General features: G+C 39.4%; 3 protein-coding genes across 3 annotated transcripts; all 3 read right to left on the reverse strand.

Annotated features, from left to right (window-relative positions):
• Positions 1–4,678: 4,678 nt before the first annotated feature.
• LOC138887116 (secreted RxLR effector protein 161-like) lies at positions 4,679–5,395 on the reverse strand. The gene has a single exon (XM_070168832.1). It carries the CDS (start codon positions 5,393–5,395, stop codon positions 4,679–4,681), a length of 717 nt encoding a protein of 238 aa, XP_070024933.1.
• A 71-nt stretch (positions 5,396–5,466) lies between these two features.
• Positions 5,467–9,070, reverse strand: LOC138887117 (uncharacterized). The gene is made up of 4 exons (XM_070168833.1): positions 8,628–9,070; positions 6,384–6,846; positions 5,827–5,892; positions 5,467–5,727 (listed from the first exon to the last, which is right to left on the reverse strand). Exons 1-4 carry the CDS (start codon positions 9,068–9,070, stop codon positions 5,467–5,469), a joined length of 1,233 nt encoding a protein of 410 aa, XP_070024934.1.
• Positions 9,071–17,073: 8,003 nt separating this feature from the next.
• On the reverse strand, positions 17,074–17,583 carry LOC138887118 (uncharacterized). Its single transcript, XM_070168834.1, has one exon. It carries the CDS (start codon positions 17,581–17,583, stop codon positions 17,074–17,076), a length of 510 nt encoding a protein of 169 aa, XP_070024935.1.
• Between the last annotated feature and the right edge of the window lie 5,203 nt (positions 17,584–22,786).

The following is a 22,786-nucleotide window of genomic DNA, read 5'->3' on the forward strand; positions in this document are numbered from 1 at the left end:
CTCCATAGGAACACCACCAAATCATGTAAATTTAGACCCCTAAAATACTTGAATCTGAATGATTTGTCTTTTTCTTTTGCTCAAACTTATTTTAAATTTCAAAAATTATTTTTCTTCAAATAACGACAAAAACATTTTTTTTAACTTTATTCTTAAGTGTTAACTATTTCTGTTCAACTTTTTGGGACCACTAAGAAGATCGGAAGAAAGAAATGCTCTAATATATATCGTATACAAGTGAATTGGTCCGCGCTTCGTGCGGTTCTACAAATAATATTTTGAAAATTTTAATTAATTGAGATAGAATAAATAAAATTTTTATTTAAAAGCATATGAATATTAAATCTATAAGTTTATTATCACAAATATAATAATTTATCTTTGAAGATACCTTGATTAATTCGGTGCGATTGTAATCTCTTCAATCGCCTCTATTAAAATGTTGTTGATACAAAGCTTAAATAAGTTTAAGCATTTGAAGTTTATTTAACGTAAATTACAAAGAAAGGTAAGCCACACTTTTGGAATGTCAACCAAATTATTTAAGCATTTGAAGTTTATTTAACGTAAATTACAAAGAAAGGTAAGCCACACTTTTGGAATGTCAACCAAATTGCTAGTTTAATTTGGAGGTTGAGAAATGTTAACCAAACATATAGATCTATGCAGAAAGGAAACATTGGTGAGAGAATTTGTTCCAAAACATTATATTGAGGAAACAAAGGTAATGAAATTCCCAAGCCTTCCTTCACTATTTAAATATTATTTGTTATTAATATTTATTAGTAATTGTATTTAGGGAGTTTGGGGCTTATCTATATTCTCCTGCCAAATTCTCTTCCTTATCATGAAATGATGTTCATAATAATAGTTCATTAATGTAATAATTATTTAATATTTAGTAATTCATAATTGGATTTTGATACTTTTGAATATAAAAAAATTATAACATAATTTTCTTGCATTTTGTTCCGTTTAAATGTTGTTCCTAACTAATATTTTGGCAGTTGTAATAGTAATAATTATATGTGATGAATTTACAGAGTATTGAGCTTTATTGATGAGGGAAAAAAATGAAAATGAGAAAAAAGATATGTATGCTTTCTAGTCTAAAGATGTGTCATATAATCGATCTCTTCAAATACCAAAATTATATACATGATAAAAATTAAATATTATATTTAGAGATTACTGGGCTTTATCGAGGAGAAAAAATAACTAAAAAAAATTTTCAAAACGATAATATATCTTTATATCCAGAAGGTGCCACACCATCTCTTCTTCATGAATCTTCCCCTTGATATAACATTGCTATAAAATTTTATGAGGAAAGAAAGGAAATAAACCAAAAAAAAAAGAGTGAAAAAGGTACTAAAATACAGAAACAATTAAGTGTTGGGTGCAGATTTCTTTAACTTCAAGAAAGTATTCAAATTAATAAATTCAAACAAATCTGTGCATTCATAATTAGATCTAAATTAGATTCAATGGCATTATACAACATAGCCAAATAATATTTTACAACAAATTAATGAAGAATTGCCCCATTAGTAATTTTTGAAGAAAACTCAATACGGGCATTTCAGTCATGACTTATTGGCAAGTAAGTGTTGAATTGTTTGTTCGAATTTACTGATTTTGCATTGTAGTTCTCCGCAATCTCCCTCTCAATATAGGATCCTACGAATCAATCTTTGATAATTGATGTTCTTTTCCATTGTCGTAGATTTAATAATGGCTAGTGATTCTCCTGCGTCATGGCTCTAGTATATCAACATTGAAACTTCTTCTAATTCTAAACAAATAAAACCACAAATTGATTAAGAACATAAATTTTACATTAAAATGCTCAATGAATATGAGAGACACTAATTTTACTACCTAAAAACCTAGAGTTACCCAAAACAAAAAGTGAAACAAAAAGAGCATCTTGATGGGATGTATTTGATCTCTATAAAATTATGTTTATTCGGCCGCATCTTGATCTCTTTGTGAATATCCGATGAATTTATGAGATTTTTTAGATGATCTCAATTTTTGAGATGTTTTTTTGAGGGCATATGTAACCATTTTTATAAGAGTAACCTAGGGTTAGGGTAGAGTAGCCTCCAAGTTAGGGTTTTGAAAGAGTAGCATCCAAGCAACCCTAATAGACTCATCGAATTTCAAGAGTAGTGTCTTGAATTTAGGATTTCGCCCAAATTTCATATAGGCTTGATCTATTAAAATTATGATGTCTACAATTGTCCCCTACTTCAAGGTTTGTTGAGGTGTAGGCTTACCGAAACTTGAAGAGAAGACTTGAAGCACTCGACCATCACAACATATGATTTTGAAAATTTTGGTTTACAATTTTCAGGAGAAAGAGATGAAAAACAGAACCGGTCCCATTGAGCGTGCCAATTTTTTTGCAACAAATCTTTGACACACGAAAAATAACTATAATAAGCAACTTCTTTGATACAAGCAAAAGGGCCCTCGGAGCTCGGCAGTGGAGCTTAATCAGAACCCTACGGAAGAGACAGGGGTTGTACATCCTGATAAGGTGATCGAGGGTGAAGGACATCTCCTCAATCATGTTCACACAGTACCTAATCATGTAGACAATGCACCGGAATGAAGGGTGAATTTGGCCGAGGGTCACTTGATACCGTTGGCAGAAGTCGAGAATCACGGGGTCTATCGAAGGCAAGGATTGCCCCACTGGCCTAAGGGTAAATGGGTAAGTATACACACTAAGGAAATCGGCTTTGTATGTCGTTATATCCTTCTCCCGAGTAGGGATCTCCACGAGCACCGTGTCCCCTCAGCGGAAATCAATCCTCACCCTTTCAACGTCCGATACCGAGCTAATATACTGAGACACAGGCTCACGGCGCCCAAGTTTCGAAGAAGGTCTCTCGACCTTGAAATCGGAAGCCGATGCAAAAAATTCTGGAATGTATTCCTCAGCACGAGGACGCATTGCCGCTTTGCCTTTGGATGGAAGCGAAGAGGAGGAGGTCACGCTCTCTTGAGAAGCAGAGGCGGAAGTTTTCTTCATTCCTAAAAGATTCCGGAAGAGAAAGGGAAGTTGCTTTTCGAAGAAAGAACAAAAGTAAAGTTAAAAGGAACCTTTTTAGGGGCTTGGTGGTGCAGTGAGTTGTAAAGAATGAGAAGATAAGTATTTATAGAGGCCCCGCACGGATGCTGAAGGATGCCAAGGGAAAGGCAACCTCCGTAATCAATGCGAAGGATTTCAGGGGCTGTATGTACATCGTCTTTTGGCACCTTATGACTGTCGTCATTACGGAAGTACTAGAGGGGAAGGAATTCAAGGTCGTTTCTTATCACTTTCATTCTAAGAAACGCGGGGACTATCTGTATACGGTAAAATCTGAGGGTCTAATTTTCCGTCATTATGATGCCTCGTAAGCATATTTCATAAGGTTTAAGACTAGTGTCGAGTTTCACCCTCGAGGGCTATCGACGCTCGACCTCGAGGCGATGCAGACCAACGGCTATGATGGAAAAGTGGGGAGTTCCCAAGGCGCACAACTAGGGCTGACAAAGTCTAGTAAGCTAAGTTCAGACCTGAATCATGGTGTCAACTAGCTGTCCCATCCCCATATCTTTATAATTAATGCATTTGTACTATGTTGGGATTCCCTCTCTTATATAAAGGGGATCCTTGACATTTTGTAAATATCTGTTGCTCCATACTAAATATACTTGAACATTCTCTTTGCTCTCTAACATATTTTTTTGATCCCATTACTTCATTTATTGCTCATATTTATTGTGTTCTACTTTAAAGTTCATCACTTATTATTGGCCATAAAGAGTCGTCATTGATTTATCTATAATTGTTAGTCTCCATCAACCACCCTCGATAGCTTCCAGCCGAGCTTCAAACTCGACCCCGAGGCCCTCAAATAGGCAAGCTCGAGGCCCCGATTAACAGCGATTCAGTTTGGTTAACATCTCGTTTTTAAGCTCTTATATCGTTTCTAAGTCTTTCACATAGCATCAACTGCCTAACAACTAGCATAAAAATAGATTACGTATTTTTAGAACCACTAAATCAAAGTTAATTGTTATTACCATTTTTGCGGTAAACAAGCTTCGACCCAAAATTAGTCGAATTCCCTGAGAACTTAAATGTTTTACCTATAGTGAATGAAATTTTAATCGTAATATTATCTGATAAAGGAATAATAATGCTAGTACTTTTTTTAGTCGAATGTTAAAGGTACATAATAACCTTGTTAGAACTTGAATTCTGAGCTTACAATCTATGAATTAACGACATGCAAAGAAACAAGATGTGAGATCGAAGGAATTTTCTAGAAAAGATAACAAGTTCACCTAAACCTTCACCTTAGCACAACTTGGACGTGTACCATTTTGAGTAGCCAAGTCCACATGTAATGGCCTTCCTACTGCCCTACTGCCTTCCTACTCTAAGAAACACGGGGACTATCTGTATACAGTAAAATCGGAGAGAAGTATGTATTCTTCTTACATTGTTACTATACTTCTTACATTGTTACAGAGAGGAATGAAATAGAAAATGAAATTAGTACTAACTAATTCCTAGAAGTTTACTATTTAACAAACTTACTGACTCAAGTTTCTCTACTAACAAACTCTAACTTTCTCTAATTACACATTGACCCCTATAGTTTTGATATTCCCATCAAACTGGAGGGTGAAATACATCTAATACTCCTAGCTTGGACAATAAAAGATGGTGTTGGCTTACACCTAATCCTTTGGTCATAATATCTGCAATTTGCTCCTTGGTGGGCATATAGTCAGGTGCGATCAGTCCTTCTTTAATCTTCTCCCTCACAAAATGACAGTCTATTTCTATGTGCTTGGTCCTTTTATGATAGACTAGGTTAGCTGCTATCTGCATTGCTGCTTTACTATCCGTGTATACTGCCACAGGTTCCTGTATTCTTACATTGAGATCCTTTAACAGTCCTACTAGCCAAATAATTTCTGCAGTGACTGCTGCCATACTTTTGTATTCTGCCTTTGCATAACTTCTTCTTACTGTTTGTTGTTTCTTAGACTTCCATGAAATTAATGAATCACCCAACTTGATCACATAGCCAGTCACTAACCTTCTTGTTTTTGGGCATGCTGCCCAATCTGAATCACAATAGGTAATTACACATGTTAGTGCTCCTTTATTCAAAAATATACCCATGCCTGGTGACTTCTTGATATATTTGATAACTCTCATGGCTTCTTCCAGGTGAGACTGTTTTGGATGTTGCATGAATTGATTCAGCAACTGTACTGCAAAGTAGATGTCCGGCCTGGTTATAATCAAGTATATCAATTTCCCTATTAATCTCTTATATCCATTGATGTCCTTCAGTTCCTCATCATCTGTCTTGTTCATGTGTTTTTCATAATCAATTGTTGTTAGCTTCAGATTTTATTCCAATGGAGAACTAGCAGGTTTTGCACCACTTAATCCTGTGTCGGAGATGAGTTGTAGAGCATATTTCTTTGGTTTAATAGGATCCCTCTCTTGGATCTCATGATCTCTATTCCCAGAAAATATTTAAGTTCTTCCAGGTCCTTCATTTTGATGTTGTTATGTAGTGTCTTCTTTGCTTCATCTACAAGTGTGTTGTTGCTGACAGTAATCAGAATGTCATCAACATAGATGAGTATGATGAATATGTCTGTCTTTACCTTTTTAGTGAACATGGAATGATCATAGGCACTCTGTAAATATCCAGCATCAGTTAGAGGATTGGTCAATTTGATGTTCCACTACCTTGAAACTTGTTTCAGACCATATAGGGACTTGTGTAATCTGCACACTTTGGACTCCCCCTGCCCATGGAATCCCTGAGGTAGATCCATGTAAACTTCTTCATACATATCACCCTGCAAAAACATTATTAACATCCATTTGGAAGATATTCCATCCTTCGACAGCTGCCAGGCTAATGATAATTCTCACTGTCACCATTTTTGCTATTGGAGAGAAGGTTTCATGGTAATCCAGTCCTTCTCTCTAAGTGTAACCATTTGTCACTAATCGAGCTTTGAATCTGTCACCTTCACCATTAGCTTTGTACTTGACTTTATAAACCCATTTTGAACCAATTGCTTATTTCCCTGGGGCAGATCTACTATTTCCTAGGTCTTATTTTCCTCAAGAGCCTGAACTTCTTATTTTATGGATTCTATCCACCTGATGTCCCTTGAGGCTTCCTTAAAGGAAGCAGGTTCTACTGTGGCAAAGAATTTTGCTAGATAAGATTGATATTGTATTGGTAAGTGATCATAGCTGACAAAGTTAGTGATTGAGTGTGCAATGTCCTAGTAGGAGTCCACCCAGTGACAAAATATTTATGCCAAATAGGTGGTTTCACTCCTCTACTAGACCTCCTCAGTTCAGTAGTGCCATTGGCTGGTTGCATAGGCTCCCCTATTGAAGATGTTGTAGGTGCTGAGACATCAGATGGATCATGTGCTATTTCTTGTGTAGAATTTCCATCTGCTTCAACTGTTGTTTGATCTGCTGCTGTTGGTACTGATAGTTCTGCTTCAACTGCTATTTGATCTATTACTACTGGTGCTGGTAATTCTTCTTCAGCTAAATGTGCTTCATCTTCTGAAATAATATCTCCAGTACCTGCAGTATCATCTTCCTCTACTACAACGTCATTTTCATCTCCTGTAATAGAAAAATGCTCACCTTCATGTGTTAATATTCCTTCTGAGTATATTGGTGCACCTATAAGTTGAGTAAATATATCCTCATTATCTTCTTTGAGATTCTTAAAAGGAAATATGTCTTCCCTGAATCTCACATCCCTGCTAACTAGGAAATCCCTAGTGCCAGGTGATAACTAGGGATTATGGTTTATTTACACTCCTTCTTACTTGAGTTTTGATTAAAAATGTGTACAAAATAGTCCCAAAGGCTTACATGTTGTACTTGTTTGTAGGGTTTGGTGAAAAAGGTGACAATTAGTCAAAACCAACTCAAAAAGGAGTGAAACATGAACAAGTACCAAGAACAAGTCCAGGCACAGTGCAATAGATCCACTGCGGCCGCATTCCATTTGGTGCAGTTCGCAGTGAGGAGATTTAGAGAGGTGCATATTTTTGAAACTCAAGCAATGTGGCCACAAAGCATTTTGTGCGGACCACAATGGTCTTACCGCGGCCACAATTGAGCTTGTGCGGTCCGCGGTCCTTTTTGTGCGGACCGCTGTTGAAGCCACTGCGGCCGCAGTGCATTTTATGCAGCCCGCGGTAGCCAAGTTCAGAGAGCAAAGATAAGAAGCCAAAAAGCCTCACCGCGGCCACACACCATTTCTTGCGGTCCGCGGTACCCCCGCAGGGGTATTTTTGTCCAAAAAATTAGGCCTAGTATAAATACTTTCTTTTTCCATTTTTAGATCATCTTTGTAATCTGACTTTGGGCTCAGCACGTGAACGGTTGTTCTTAACCATTTTGAGTAATTTTACAGTGGTTTTATCATTGAATCTTCAATTATTAGCTTGTAATTAAATCTTATGGGTTTCTCTTCATCTATTTATCAGTTTACTTCTATTATTATGAGTAGCTAGACCCATTAGCTAGGGTTGTGGCTCAACCCTAGTGTGGGTATTTGATGGGTTTTGAGTTTTAAGGCTTGAATGTCTATGGGTGTTTGATATTTGGACTAATTTGTGCTTTCCATGTTGAATTGGTGGTTGCAAACACTAATTTGTACCTTTTTGACTTGGGATCTTCTTGAGAAAGAGAGCTTGAGTCTAGGAAAATTAGTCCAACAAGGAATTGTGGCATATTCAAGAGATTGATAGCCCCAATTAAAGGGTTAAACCTAGAGATAATAATACCCAACTTGAACCTAAATTGCTTGCACAAATTATCATACCCAATTGGTCTTGAGAAAGTCAATTATGGCAAAATCACTCAAACTACTGAGAGGGATAGAGTGAGAAGTTTCGTGCATTGGTTATATCGTAATCCCCAACATGACAACCTTGCCTTAGATTTGAGAATCCATCAAGTATTCACCTAGGAGAAAGTCACTTTCTTATTGCCTCTTTAACCATTTAGACAACCTTTCAAGTATCTTACTCTTAGCTTAATTTAGCATCTTATTAGCATAATATTAGAAGTAATCAATAGACCAACTATAATTGGAAGTGCAATTAAGAGCAACTACGCATCTCTAGTTTAGATAGGAATCCAATTCCCACTTCTAGCCCCCTGTGGATTCGATCTCGACCATCTCGGGTAAAAGCTGCTTCGACCACTCTCGCCACTTTGTAGTGGTTTAGGGTTAGCTCCGATCACCAAGTCATATAATTTGTACCCCTTTTGAGTTTTCGAATACCCAATCAAGACAGTCCTCCTTGCCCTTGGTGAGAACTTGTCTTTTCTAGGTAATATACAAGCATAGCATAGACACCCAAATATCCTCAAATGGTCTATTTTAGGTGTCCTACCAAACAACATTTCATAGGGTGACTTTCCCTTTAACACTTCTATAGGTAACTTATTAATTAGATAGACTGCAATCTGCACACAGTCACCCTAAAACCTTGAAGGCAAACCACTTTAGAATTTTAGAGCTCTAGCTACTTTCAAAATATGCCTATGTTTCCTCTCAACCACCCTATTTTGTTGGGGTGTATAAGGGCAACTACTTCCCACTGAAGATAGTAACTCATTACACTTGCTATTGAAGAACTCTATTCCATTGTCAGATCTCAATATCTTTACACAAGTACCGAACTGATTCTTTATTAATGAGAAGAAATCCCTCAATACAACTATTACTTCACATTTTGAATGTAACAAACAAGCCCATGTATATCTACTAAAGTCATCAACCAAAGTAACAAAATAGTACTTCTTGTCATAGGTTGATATCTTATATGGACCCCATACATCAATGTGCACAATCTGGAAGATATTAGTAGTCTTACTAACACTAATAGGAAACTTTAGTCTACTTTTTTTTGCTAATAGACAGATATGACAATCTTTTTGTACATCTAACTTGACTTTATTCTGCAAATCTGGTAGGTGTTGCATGGTTGTAGTTGAAGCATGTCCTAGCCTGTTGTGCCATAGTGTAGTGTTTATTTCTTCCCTTTGAACAGATGCACTGCTATATCCTTCTTCCTTCTCAGTATGTACAATCCATTGTCCTCTATATCAATCCACAGAACCTTGCCATTGTAGAGGCCCTGAAAGATGACAAAGTAAGGATAAAAGCAAGCTGAACAACACAGTTCTTTTATCAATTTTAATACTGAAAGCAAGTTGAACTTAAAATCAGGGACATGTAGAACATTTGTAATTATTTGTGTATCCATCACTATTGAATCCATGTGTGTGTAATTTCTGATCTAGATCCTCTTGGAGTTTGTACTCATCATTACTTTGTTTGTTTATTCTCTAGATACTTTCCAAAACATTTTTGTAGAAAGTAATATGATGTGAAGCTCCTAACTCTACTACCCACTCATAATATTGAGCATTAGACAATAGTGACACAGTACCTGCCAAATTTGAGGATGCTCCTTGAATTGAAGAGTTTTTACCTGCTGAGGTCTTTGACAACAAGTTCACCAACTGATTGTAGTGCTCCTCAGTAAAGTAACTCCCCTGCTGAATTTGAATTTGATTATTTCCAATGACACTTTCTTCAGTATTAGCACTGTTGGCAAATGGTTTGGTCACATTGTACTGTTGAAGTCAGGTGGATACCCAATGATTTTGTAGCAATTTTCCTTTAGGTGGTCCTTATAACCACAATGCTCACATATCATTCCTGGCCTTTTGTTCTTAAACACTTGGCCTTTTCCTGCTACTAACATCGTTAAAGGATCCTTATTGGAATCCACTACACCTAACCTTCTTTGGCTTTCCTCCTAAACTACAACTGCATATGCTTGGTTAACACTTAAAACTAGTCGTTTCAGCAAAACATCGCTCCTAACATGATCAAAACTCTCATTTAGTCCTATTAGAAATTGTAGCAACCTTTGTCTTACTAGGTGTTCTACATAAGGTCGAGATTCCTCACAGCCACATGAAGGTAAAGGTGCTAGTATATCTAGTTCATCCCACAGATCCTTCAATTTTGAGAAATAACTTGTGACAGAATCCGTACCTTATCTTAGGGTTGCAATCTCTGTCCATAACTGATAAATTCTAGTCAAATTGTCTTTATCAAATCTCTCATTGAATTCATCCCAAACCTTCCTTGCACTAGAAGCGTACATGATGTTTGGTACTAGTTCTGCAGAAACGGTGCTGCTCAGCCATGACACCACAACCGCATTACATCTTTCCTACTCTGTGGCCAATTCACCTCTATAAGAGCTTTTGACACAAGTGCCATTCACAAACCCTAATTTGTTCTTAGCCAGCAGTGCAACTCGCATAAATCTACTCCAAAGAGCATAGTTTTCTGGCCCTGTGAGTTTGAGCGAGATTAGAGTTGTTCCTGGTGCATCAAAATCCTTTAGGAACAGTGGATGATTATGAGGTAAATTTGTAATCTCATCGTCCGCCATTGCTGAACTTAAGTCAAGCTTCGAAAAATGAAATTGATGAAACAGAATCGCGGAAAAAGACTTCAATCCAGTAATTTGTTCTTAGCCAGCAGTGCAACTCGCATAAATCTACTCCAAAGAGCATAGTTTTCTGGCCCTGTGAGTTTGAGCGAGATTAGAGTTGTTCCTGGTGCATCAAAATCCTTTAGGAACAGTGGATGATTATGAGGTAAATTTGTAATCTCATCGTCCGCCATTGCTGAACTTAAGTCAAGCTTCGAAAAATGAAATTGATGAAACAGAATCGCGGAAAAAGACTTCAATCCAGTAATCGATGCTCTGATACCATATTAGAACTTGAATTGTGCGCTTACAATATATGATTTAACGATGTGCAAAGAATGACTATGTGAGATCGAAGGAATTTTCTAGAAAGAGAAAGAGAGAGAAGTCTGTATTCTTCTTACATTGTTTCAGAGAGGAATGAAAGAGAAAATGAAATTAGTACTAACTAATTCCGGAAAGTTTACTATTTAACAAACTAACCGATTCAAGTTTCTCTACTAACAAACTCTAACTTTTCTAATTACACATTGACCCTTATAGTTTTGATAAACCTATTAGTATGAAGATTACTCAACATTAAGGATGTATTTAGTATTAAGGAAAACGTTCTCGTGCAAAATATTTCCGTGAAACATAAGTGATTTCTTATTTATTTCTAGTGTTTGGTTAGGTAGGAGAAAAATTTCTTGAAAAATATATAATTTAGGTAAACATGATGAGAAATGAAATGTATAAAGACGGAGGATGTTGGTAGGTCGGGTCTATGGGTCAGGGTGGTGGTGGGGATGGGTGTGGAGTGGGGGTTGAAGGTAGGAGTGGCGGAGGGTAGAGGTGGGGTGAAGGGTGAGGGTGGGGAATAGGCTGCCGAAAATTTAAAAATAATTTTGAAAAAAAAATTCCCCTCCTTTTGGTAGGGAAATCGTTTCTTTATCAAATGAGTTCATGAGGAAAATATTTTCTAAAATATTTAAGTCAACCAAATATAAAGAAAATCAAAAAAATATTTATTTAAAAATAATTTTTTTTTATATCAACACACCCTAAATTATAAAAAAAAGTCGCAGAAAATTAGGACAATAAGAAATTTGGAGGATTAAACGGCTTTAAATAAAAAAATTGGAATCTTTTGCTGGTGATCTTAGTTTTATGTTTGCTAATTAAAGAATTGTTGCCTTCTTAGTTCAGAATCATAATTTAATCACATGGCATCGTCGGTGTAACGCCAAATACAAAAGTCGCTTTTACTTACCAGAAAAGGGATAAAGAAGAATATCTGCATTCGATGCTGAAATCAGGGCACGTGACTTCCATAATTGGTAACCTAACCAAATAGATTAATTTATTTTTATCATTGTTTTATTTTCAATGACGCCTTAGTCATTTTTAAAGAATTAGCAAGACTCCAAAACCAGACAATAGTATGACGAAGTGCAAAAAGCATATGGAGAATCCACATATAAAAAGCAACGATTTAATCATTGAATTGTAATACTACTAACAAAAAGTTTTAAGCCCTTTTTGTTAAACTAATTTAATAAAGAGATAAAGCGTGAATCCTAGTTAAATGTAATAAATCTCAAATCTGAAGTTCAATAGCTTTGATGGTACGAGATCGCGTTCAAGTCAACGATTGCCAAGTTAATGCTCAATGACTATTAATAAATATGAGAATGAAAACAAGCAATAAATTTGACAAATGACATTAAATGTAATAAGAAGGAATTTGTCACCCAAAATTGAATAAGATGGATAATTCCTTCTTCTGACAATAGCGTGTGACAACATACTACGGAAATGAATAAAGTGTTCTTGGATCTTGTGAATAAAAGAGGAATGTTTAGTAATTAAATCAAGTAGAGGAGACAAGACAAGCTTTTTTGTATATTCTTGATAGTCAACCCTTTACAAGATGTTCTCTCCTAAAAATTCAGAATCCCCTTTTCGTTTCCTCTCTCTTCCTATTTATAAGGGATATTCCTAGAAAACCCTAAAAAATATAATCTGAGGGAATATTCAATGGAATATTCCTATTCATAATCCTAGGAATATTCTAACTGCTGCAGTTGTTTGTTCTCTACTCGACCTCGGCACTGGTCTCCCTCTCTGGGCGACTCCTCATCACTGGACCGTACTTGGTTTCGACCTCAGCCTCAGCTCGTCCATCTGCATTCACTAAACTAGACCTAATTTTGACCCATACAGTTAGTTCCTCCGCTTATTTAGGTCGTACTCATGGGAGTCCTCGATGAGCGGATTTTATCTGTATTTAATCACAAGACATTTTGCCGTGGCGAACGAGCTGAATTGATCAATGTCGCATTGATGACGGATCGGCTCAATGGTTGTGGTTGTCGTGACTAACATAGGATGACATCATGGCCACACGCGTCATCATTACGTATCTTCCCGATGCAATGCATCGTTTCTAGTGCCTCTGTTGCTTTGATTTTGGTGTCAATGACAGTTTCTTGCATCGATTTGAGTGCCACAATATCTTATAAAAAGGGGAAGGGAGATTCAAAAATGAAATTTTTCGCACTTCATATTCCATTGACGCTTTGCTTGTTCTTCTGCTTCTTCTCTAACCCTTGTCTCCGATTTCCTTCTGCTTTTCAGCTCTAACTTACGGTTTCTTTTCCCGTTGATACTCTCCTTCCAGCTCTATTGTATGCATGTTACTGCAGAAATGACAAACTCCCCTCACACCTCTAACATAGTCTCCAATGCCACCCTTTTATCGGTAGCCATGCCTTCCGGTGGCGGTGAACCCACGATTGCGGAAGACGAAAGTTTTCCCATTGTGGAAGAGGTTATTCCTCGGAATCCGTCGGTCAGAAATGACTTCCAAAAAGAACCTGCCCTTGCTCCTGAGCAGGTACTATCTGTCATGGGGTCGAAACAAATATCCGCCCTACGGTCTAGATTCCATATTCCTACTCACGTCGATATCGTTCCGGCAGGGGATGACGCGATACAAGTTCACTGGCCTGGGTATTATGATTTCTACGCCTACCCGTTTTTGGTGGGTTACTCCCCCCCCCCTCTTCCCCCACTAGCTGAGGAGTTCTGTTGCTTTTTTGGCGTCTGCCCGACACAACTTTCCCCTTACTTATATAAAGTCTTTTTGATGTTTGCGAAGCTCGCAGAGTTTGTCAGCTGCGAAGTCTCCATTCGTCATTTGCTGCATCTTTTCTCGCCTACTTTCTATAGAAGCATGCTGATTCATCTCCGCCACCTAGGGACTAAAGGATTGGTGACAGGGATGGATGACAAAGCAAACCACTGGTTCTGGTGTAATTGATTCTTTGTCAGGACCAAACACGTAGTGGCGGACCCAGCAGGTTTCCCCAAGCAGTGGAACCTCAACCGTAAGGGTCTCTTATAGTGTGTCATATATTTGTTTATCCCCCGTTTTTGTTTCTAACTTGCTCATGTCTTTCTACTTTTAGCTGGTAGGCGTCCACCTTCCTTGGTTCTTGATATTGAAGACTGGGTAACTCGCGTCTCACCTCATACTATGGGAATTCATGACTGGGCGTCCTTTAACAAGCGGTTCGGGCTCAAGCCTTCGACTAGTAAGTCTGATTCTCATTTCCACGACCTTTCATGTACGTTATGACTTATTGCCGTCTTGTCATTTTTGTAATATGATTTTATTTTTGTGCCAGGTCGGCGAGTTTCCAAGAAGGCGAAGGCTCCGGTGCCCGCATTCCTCCAGGCGGTCACTTCGGCTGGAATGCAATTCGTACTAGTAGAGTCTGTACGAGAGGGTCAAACTCTAGCTCCGCCGTTGGGAGATTCCGCCTCACAGGCAACAATTACGTCGGCTGAGACCTCTGATCACCCCGTCTTGCACCTAATTGATGAGTCTTCTCATGACGAGGAGGAGGCGGTATCGAGGAAAAAGGTAGAGGGTGGGGACTAGAAGGGTCGATGCTGTTGATTCCGAGCCGGAAATGCCCATTATTTTGGATGCGGAGGCGGCGCCCTTACTGGGCATTAAGGTTGCCCTCACACCAGTTGTCGTCACGAAGGAAAGGTCGTCAGAGTTTGAAGGGACCTACGATAGAGGGAAGCCTGCACAAACAGCTAGGGTTAGCTCAATCACCGGATGAAAAGGATAAAGTCGTCCTCGTAGAAGATGATGGGTCGGGCTCCGATGTCGACCATGAGGAGGTGTAGGCTTTTGAGAAGAGGTTCACCCGAGTGGATATAAGGACGGAGGGGCCTAATCGGCACATAGTGATCACCGTAGATTATGACCTCTTGGCCAACTCGGAATGGGCAGTGCCTGCCTTCGCTCCTCTGTGCGCGGATTCGGAGAAAATGCAGACGCTGAAGGACGCAGATCTGTCGTTGGGTATATCTGGAATGGCTTTGCGAATAAGCTTGCTTTTCCCATGTTAAGTTAGTTCATTTCGTGTATGTAGTTTACTTCCGCTGACTTGTCTTTCTTTGCGTGTAGAGATTGAGCGTAATAGGTGGGAAGAGCATAGGACAACCCTCTTCAAGAAGATGGTATCCAAGTATAGAGAGTACCATTCTAAGCACCAAACGCTAGTCGACTTACTTAGCTAGGATGACCAATTTCAGACACTCTGCGATGGGCTCAAGCAGAAGGATGAGGAGCTGAGGGAGAAGGACGAGGAGCTTATGAGGGCCATCGGCAGATGCAGGGTGCTTGAGGGGACGCCGAGGGCTAATAAGGATGAGCTCGAGGTGAGCAAGGGAGTGATAGCCGAAAATGCTGACCTTCAGGCGCAAGTGGCATCTTTAAGGGTCAAACTCGAGCAGAACGAAACAAGGGCCGTCAACTTGAGGGGTGAGTTGAGCACCATGGTCGAAGAGTTGGGCCGAGCTGAGAAAGCCAGAATGGCCGTTGTGGCGGAGGCAGCAGCCCTAGGGGTCACCCTCCATATTTGCAAGTCTGAGCGAGTTACTAAGGCAGAAACTTCGGCGCTCAAGGAGGCAAGGTTTGAGGAGAGGATTGGGGGTTTGGAGGCGGAGCTGTCTGAGCTGAATGAGCAGGTTGTCGCCCTAAGAGATGAGAAGGCGCAACAACATGCCTAACCGTCTACTTCTCATACTTCTTCCGCTCCCGGTGTGTCACGGGAGTTTTATGAAATGTAGGTTCATACTGAGGCCCAACTTGACATATATAGTTCTCTGAAGACGACTGGAAAGATTTTTGAGGCAGAATTTGAGGATGTTCGTGTCAAGGCATGTGCAGCTCGTAATGCTTGTGGTTATGATCCTGGTACGCCCGGTGGTGATGATGATGAAGTCGCCTTAGATGAGCTTGCTTACGACCCTTAGTACGACGATGAGTATGTCGGTGGCGTCGGTGATGGGGGGATGATACGATGTGAAGTCTTTGTACTTGGTTTTTGCTTTTTTGTGTTTTGCTATTTTTCTTTTTGTGGGGGTGTCTTTCAAGCCCTTTTGTAAAATGTACTGGAATAGAATAACCGAAATGGAACAATTGTCTTTTATTGTGTATTTCCGGCTCTTCTTTCTTTTTTCTTTCCCGTGAGTGTTCTTTTGTGAGAAAGTCCCTGACTTTCGGTCAGTCGAATGTAAGTTGATTCGAACGAGGTTGAATATATATTGATTCGAATGAGGTCGAATGTAAGTTAATTCGAGCGAGGTCGAATGTAGATTGATTCGAACGAGTTCGAATGTAGATCGATTCGAACGAGGTCAAATGCAAGTTAATTCGAGCAAGGTCGAATGTAGATTAATTCAAACGAGGTGGAATGTAGATCTATTCGAACGAGGTCAAATGTAAGTTAATTCGAGCAAGATCGAATGTAGATTGATTCAAACGAGGTCGAATGTAGATCGATTCGAAGGAGGTCGAATGTAGATCGATTCGAAGGAGGTCTAATGTAGATCTATTCGAACGAGGTCGAATGCAAGTTAATTCGAGCGAGGTCGAATGTAGATCGATTTGAATGAGGTCGAATGTAGATCGATTTGAACGAGGTCGAATGTAAGTTAATTCGAGTGAGGTCGAATGTAGATCAATTTGAACGAGGTCAAATGTAGATTGATTCGAATGAGGTCAAATGTAGATTGATTCGAACGAGGTCGAATGTAAGTTAGTTCAAGCGAGGTTGAAAGTAGATTGAGAGAATAATTTGAGTGAAATCGAATGTACATTTCCTTTGCGTTGGCGTGAAGTGTAAATTTTGTGGAGTTGTATAAGAATGTCATATACTACTTTGTTTATTTATTGGAGAATATTACATATTTCTGTTCAGTCCGTACATACATTCAAGGAGTCCCAGTCTATCTAGTCCCTTCATTTCTCGACCTAGAGAAGTAGTCGATAGGCGGGGTGATGAACTTAATACCTAAACTTTGAGACGCCCTCTTTGTCTCCTCATTAAAAACCTCCCCTAGAAAACCCAATTGGGACAGAACTCGGGTGAGGGAAAATGAGTATGACTTGGAGGACGTCCATCTTTAGAAGTTGAAGTATTTGAGGTGGGCGATGTTTGGTAGTAGTTTTCCCTCCATTGTTTCTAGATGGAATGACCCTTTGTTTGTTGTTGCCGTGATTTTGTATGGTCTATCCCAATTGGTTCCAAGTTTGCCTTCCCGTGGGTCTTTGCTCGCTTGTGTTTTGGCTTTGAGTACGTAGTCCCCTACCTTGAGTGGTCTGACTTTGGCTTTTTTGTTGTAGTACCGTTCTGGTTGTTGTTTTTGAGCTATCATTCTTACGTAGGTCATGTCTCTTTGCTCATCTATTTCGTCAAGATCTTGCTTTCTGCTTTCATCATTACTTGGTTCACTCTCGTTGGAGTATCTCAAACTTGGTTCCCAGACTTCGACTGGTATCACTGCATCAGTCCCATAGACTAGTGAATATGGCATTTCTCTTGTGCTTATTTTTGGCACGGTACGGTATGCCCATAGCACTTCCGGTAGCAGTTCTCGCCACAATCCCTTGGCATCCTCAAGCTTCTTTTTCATGATGTTCAGTATTGTTTTGTTGGAGGACTCTGCCTGACCGTTGCCTATGGGGTGATATGGTGTGGAGAGTATTCGCCTGATATACCATTTCTCAAATAATTCAGCGGTCTTTTTTCTGGTGAATTGGGGTCTGTTCTCACAACTGATTTCTTTAGGGATACCAAAGAGGCATATGATGTTCCTCCATGTGAATGTGATACCTTCTGGTTCGCGTATTTGGGCTAATGCACCTGCTTCTACCCACTTGGAAAAATAGTCAGTTAAAACCAAAAGAAATGTACATTACCGCGTCCTGCTGGAATGGATCCGACGATGTCCATCCTTTATTTGATGAATGGATGATCGGCTCCAACCCTATACCACTATAGAGTGGCAAGAGCGGCTGATGCAGCTTTTACCCGAAAGACCGGGATCGAATCCACGGAGAGCTAAGATAGGTTTGGGTTCCTATCTAATCTAGCAATGTGCGATGTTCTTAATTGCACTTCCAATCATTCTTTGTTTGTTTACTATTCTACTTTAACACTAATGATGCAGGAAAATAAGCTAAGTATGATATTTTTGTAAGATTTTCTTAATTGGTCTAAAGGCACTAGGGAAGTAACTTATACCTAGGTGGGTATCTAACGGGGTCTAAAACTAAGGGCAAACTTGTTATAATTGGGATCTTGATATAGCCATTGCACATAACTACTCACTTTATACCTCTCGGTAGTTTGAGTAACTTTGCCCCAGTTGACTTTCTCAAGCCCAATTGGGTATCAAGCAATACAAGCAAATTTGGCTCAAGTCGGGTATTACTATCTCTAGGTTTAACCCTTTAGTTGGGGCTACCAATCTCTTGAATGCATCTCAATTCCTTGTTGGCCTGAATTTCCTAGACTTAGTCCCTCTTTCTCAAGAAGAGCCTAAGTCAAAAAGGCACAAATCATTGTTTGCAACCACCAATTCAACATTTAAAGCATAAATCAAGCCAAATATCATTCACCCATAAATATTTAAGCCCTAAAATTGAAGACCCATTAAATACCCACACAAGGGTTGAGCCACAACCCCAGCTAATGAGTTTAGCTACTCATAATCAAAGAAGAAATTAAAGATTTAGATGAAATATAACCCATAAAAAGTAATTACAAGATAAGAATGTAAGATTAATGGTTAACCAAGCTCTAAAATTACTCAAAATAACAAAAAGTTGGTGTTCATATGTTCCGCTCACAACCGATGACCTAGAATCTATAAAAGAACTATACACAGCTAAATTTTTCGAAACAAATTGCCCCTACGAGGATTCCGTTGACAGCGAAAAATAGACCGCTACAATGCTATGACTACCGCGACCGTGCAAAAGCAAGCGTGGACCGCGATCTTCAATTTTTAGCTCCACTTTTGGTTCTCTGATTCTTGCTTCCGCTGAGGGCGATAACTCGACCGCTGCCATACAATTTCACCGCGGGCAGCGGTGACTATCAAGCCCCACATATAGCTCTCTGAACCTTGCCACCGCTGAGAGCGTAATCAAGACTGCCTCAGCGGTGGACCCTCTGCGTCCGCACCTGTTTCTTCGCTGTCAGCACCCTTTTGACTCAACTTTGAACTTGTGTAGGTTTCACTTCTTTATGATCTGGTTTTGACTTTCTTGTCTCTTTTTGATCAAACACTATAAACAAGAACAATAAGTTAGCTTTCGGGAACACTTATATAATTTTAATCCAAAACCTAAGCAAAAAGGAGTATAAAATAGGCTAGAATCCCTAGTTATCAACTCTCACAAACTTAAGCTTTTGCTTGTCCTCAAGCAAACAAAGTAATTCTCACCTCCTCAAGATAAAAGAAAGGAAAATTTCAGCTATCCTAAAGAAACCTCATCAAGAATTAATTGGGACTAACAATTACCCTCAACTCAAATGCATTATTAATAATACACAACTTTTTTTAGTACCATGGCTGTAGTGCGACACAAAAGTATCAAGAATTGACTCAACTCATCAAGGAAATTCTTTCTATTACATTGGTCATTGTGGAACCCAAACGCATACTCCTCAACTCTCAATAAGCAAACCTCACTTTTAGATTGTAGCACTCAGAACGAGAATTGTGGAAAATACACTCATCTCTTCAAAGGAAGGTCACAAGTCCGGCTCAAAGTACCATAAGTTTGCCCCTTATGTGAATCACCACTGATGTAAGCTCACTCAACTCAAAATTATATAGGGCTTTTGCGGGAATGTAATGAAGGCTTTTAGTTCAGGGTAGAAAATATTGGTCTATGAAGGTTTCATCTTTACTTAAGCACTTCATTTCCTTCATTTTGGCACACATTTTCTTAACTCTTTGAGTAATTTACTTCTTCCTTAGGGCTAGAGAGACACATTGTTACTCTTTCTTGTTCATTTCAATCCTTTTTCTACTTTCTAATCTTTCCAAGTCTTTGGTCTTTGCTTTTATTGAATCCCTTCATTCTTCTACATTGCTCATTTTTTGGCTTTTCTTTCTTTTTCTTTTTGCCTTTCCTTTTCTTCATTTTATACCTTTTATCACTTTTGCATTCCTCATCTCTCCCCCCAAACTTATGCTTTTGCCTTGTGCTAAGGAAAGATCGGGTTCCAAGAAAGGATCATTTTAGAACGGATAAAGGCTTGTATCATGGTTATTGAAAGAATAAGGGCTATGGCTCAACGGGGTTGATTAGGGATATCATCATTGGTGGGCTATGGAAGTTTTCAAGTCTCTATTAGGATCAAGGAGAGCCTATGATCACTTCTCGAGCCGAGCTACACTTATGATTTCGCCTAGACAAACATTCAAGGCAAGTTCTAGACCTATTGGCACGGGACTTGGACTTGCAAATCAATACATCACCACACAAGTTATAGGATTGCTAAAGATACAGAGTCAAGGGCCCACAACAACCTTAGTTAAGATTTGAGCAACACAAATGGTTCCGAAAAACCACTCGAAGATTGTTTAGTCAACATAAGAGTCTCAAGGTCACAACTATCACCATCCTATACACACCAATTTGTTTTTAACCATAAGGTCAAAGGTAAATATGCTAGGCCCAAGTGAAGCTCTGCCTGAGGCACTATTGTTCATTAGCTACTATTTACACAAAAATGAAAAGAAAACAGACTCAAACCCTTAAGAAGGTTGTCATGCCATCCATCATTGGGAAAAGCCACCCGGTTCACACAAACTCCACCTTTGGAAAGAACCGTGGCATTAAGAAAACCAAAGGCTTATTGATCACAAAAACATGTAAAATAAGAAGCTACGAACTAAAAAAGAAACTACTAAATGAAATAAGAAGCTATGCTATTAAGGAAAATTGCAAAAGAAGTTATGAAGTAAAATGCATAAAGTAAACTGAATATGTACAATAGGGGATTTAGACGAATATACATAAGAGGGAATGAATATATACATGAGAAAGTAACTTTATATACAGACCGAGATTGAAAAATAATGAAAAGTGAAATAAATAGTAAAGTTATATACATACCAAAAGTGAAAAATAACAATGAAGGAAAAATAAGTGTCATATTTACATCCTAGTATCACAAATCAAAATAGGACCACCCCCTCAAATGAAAGCTAGCATTGTCCTCAATGCTAAATAACCAAAAATAAGATCAAAAAGAGGGTTAGAGAGTAAAGAAAACTCCCTATGGGTCCTCTGTATGCATGGGTCCTGTGGTTGGGTCCCTAGATCACCTGACTCGGGGTCCTGTGGCTGGCCTAAGGCACCTCCCTCAGGGTCCTCCAGCTGAATCTCCACATCATCAACCTGGGGCATCACTCTCCTCCTTCTAGGCTCTCCCTCTGTCTCCTACTCCTGAACCTGCTCTGTTTGAGCTACTGGAAGCTAGTCCTATAATAGTATCTCTAATGGTAGGTCGCCAACTGACTTCATCTTCTCCACCTCTCCCATCAATTGCTTCACCGACTCCTTTGAGGCCCGAGTCTTTTTCAGCTTCTTTGTCTGCTTGCTCAGCTCTTTAATTGATCTTCCTTGAACTGCAAGAGCATCCATGATAAGATTTTGGTTGTCCAGGAGCTTCTTTTGGTTGTTCAGAAACTCCTTAATGGACTCCTCCCCTAAAGCTGGCACTTGGGGATGTGCGGGAACTGACTGGGCTGCCACTGAACTAGATAGCACAAACAGCTTAAAAGTTGCTGCCTGCATCCAGTTGTTGATGCTGGAGAGTGTTTGGTTCAACCTATGAGCAGTCAACGGGCATGCTGAGAAGGAGGGCACTGAGGATGGCATGGAAGTAGATGGTCCGAAGGCAGGATCCGGTATGGCAGTGGGAGGCTGTGAAGTAGTGACTACCACTGCTGGCTCTTCAGACTGGCCAATAGAAGTAGTAGCTTTGCCCTTGGATCCCTTGGATTTGAGGTTGCCTGGACCCTGAAGGTTGTACAATGAGAAGGGCTTATTGGGCTTCACCTTGAAATCGAAATCTCTTTTCTCCACCTCATGATCTTCCAAGTACATGGCGAGTAAGTTTGGGAAGGGGTAAGATCTATCACCCTCATTGACCACTCTGGTGATCACCCTAGACATGATATTCCCGATATTGATCGGGAATTTTGCCAGGATAGCCGCTACTATAATTTCCCGGGAAACCGGCATGTCATTATTGTGGGTAGTGGGGTCTAGTCTGCCACACACAAAGGTCTCCCAACCCTTTGCCTCAAAGTTCAGGGTGTTCCTCAAGATAGAAACCCCTGCTGCCAACCAAGCTGGAGTAGTATCCAGGAGAGCCAGTAGTGATGCCAACCACGGGCAAGCTGCCTCATCCATTGTCACCTTCTCTAAGTACAGTGACTCATTTTTATCATTGAAACTAAGATAATCATTTAGGGTCTTTTCGTCAAACTTGACTTTTAGGTTCCGCATCTTAATCACAAATGTGCCCTTTTTGATGTGGGAGGCATTGACATAGAATTCCTTGACTAGGTGCTCATTAGCATCCTACACCTTGCTAGTGAAGTACTCTCACCATACTCTTTCATTGAAGTGCTGCTTCACATTGGTTGTGGGGTAGAAGATCCCACTCTATGAACTGATGCTCATGTATGAGTGACTTTTGAGGCCCACACTCCCTGAATTTGTGATATGCCAGCTCACTGACAAACCTCTATTGCCACACCTCCAGGTTTCTTGTCCTTTCCACACCTCCGGTCTGGGTATCACCCC

This window comes from Nicotiana sylvestris, chromosome 3 (genome assembly GCF_000393655.2).
Source record: "Nicotiana sylvestris chromosome 3, ASM39365v2, whole genome shotgun sequence".
Lineage (NCBI taxonomy): Eukaryota > Viridiplantae > Streptophyta > Magnoliopsida > Solanales > Solanaceae > Nicotiana > Nicotiana sylvestris.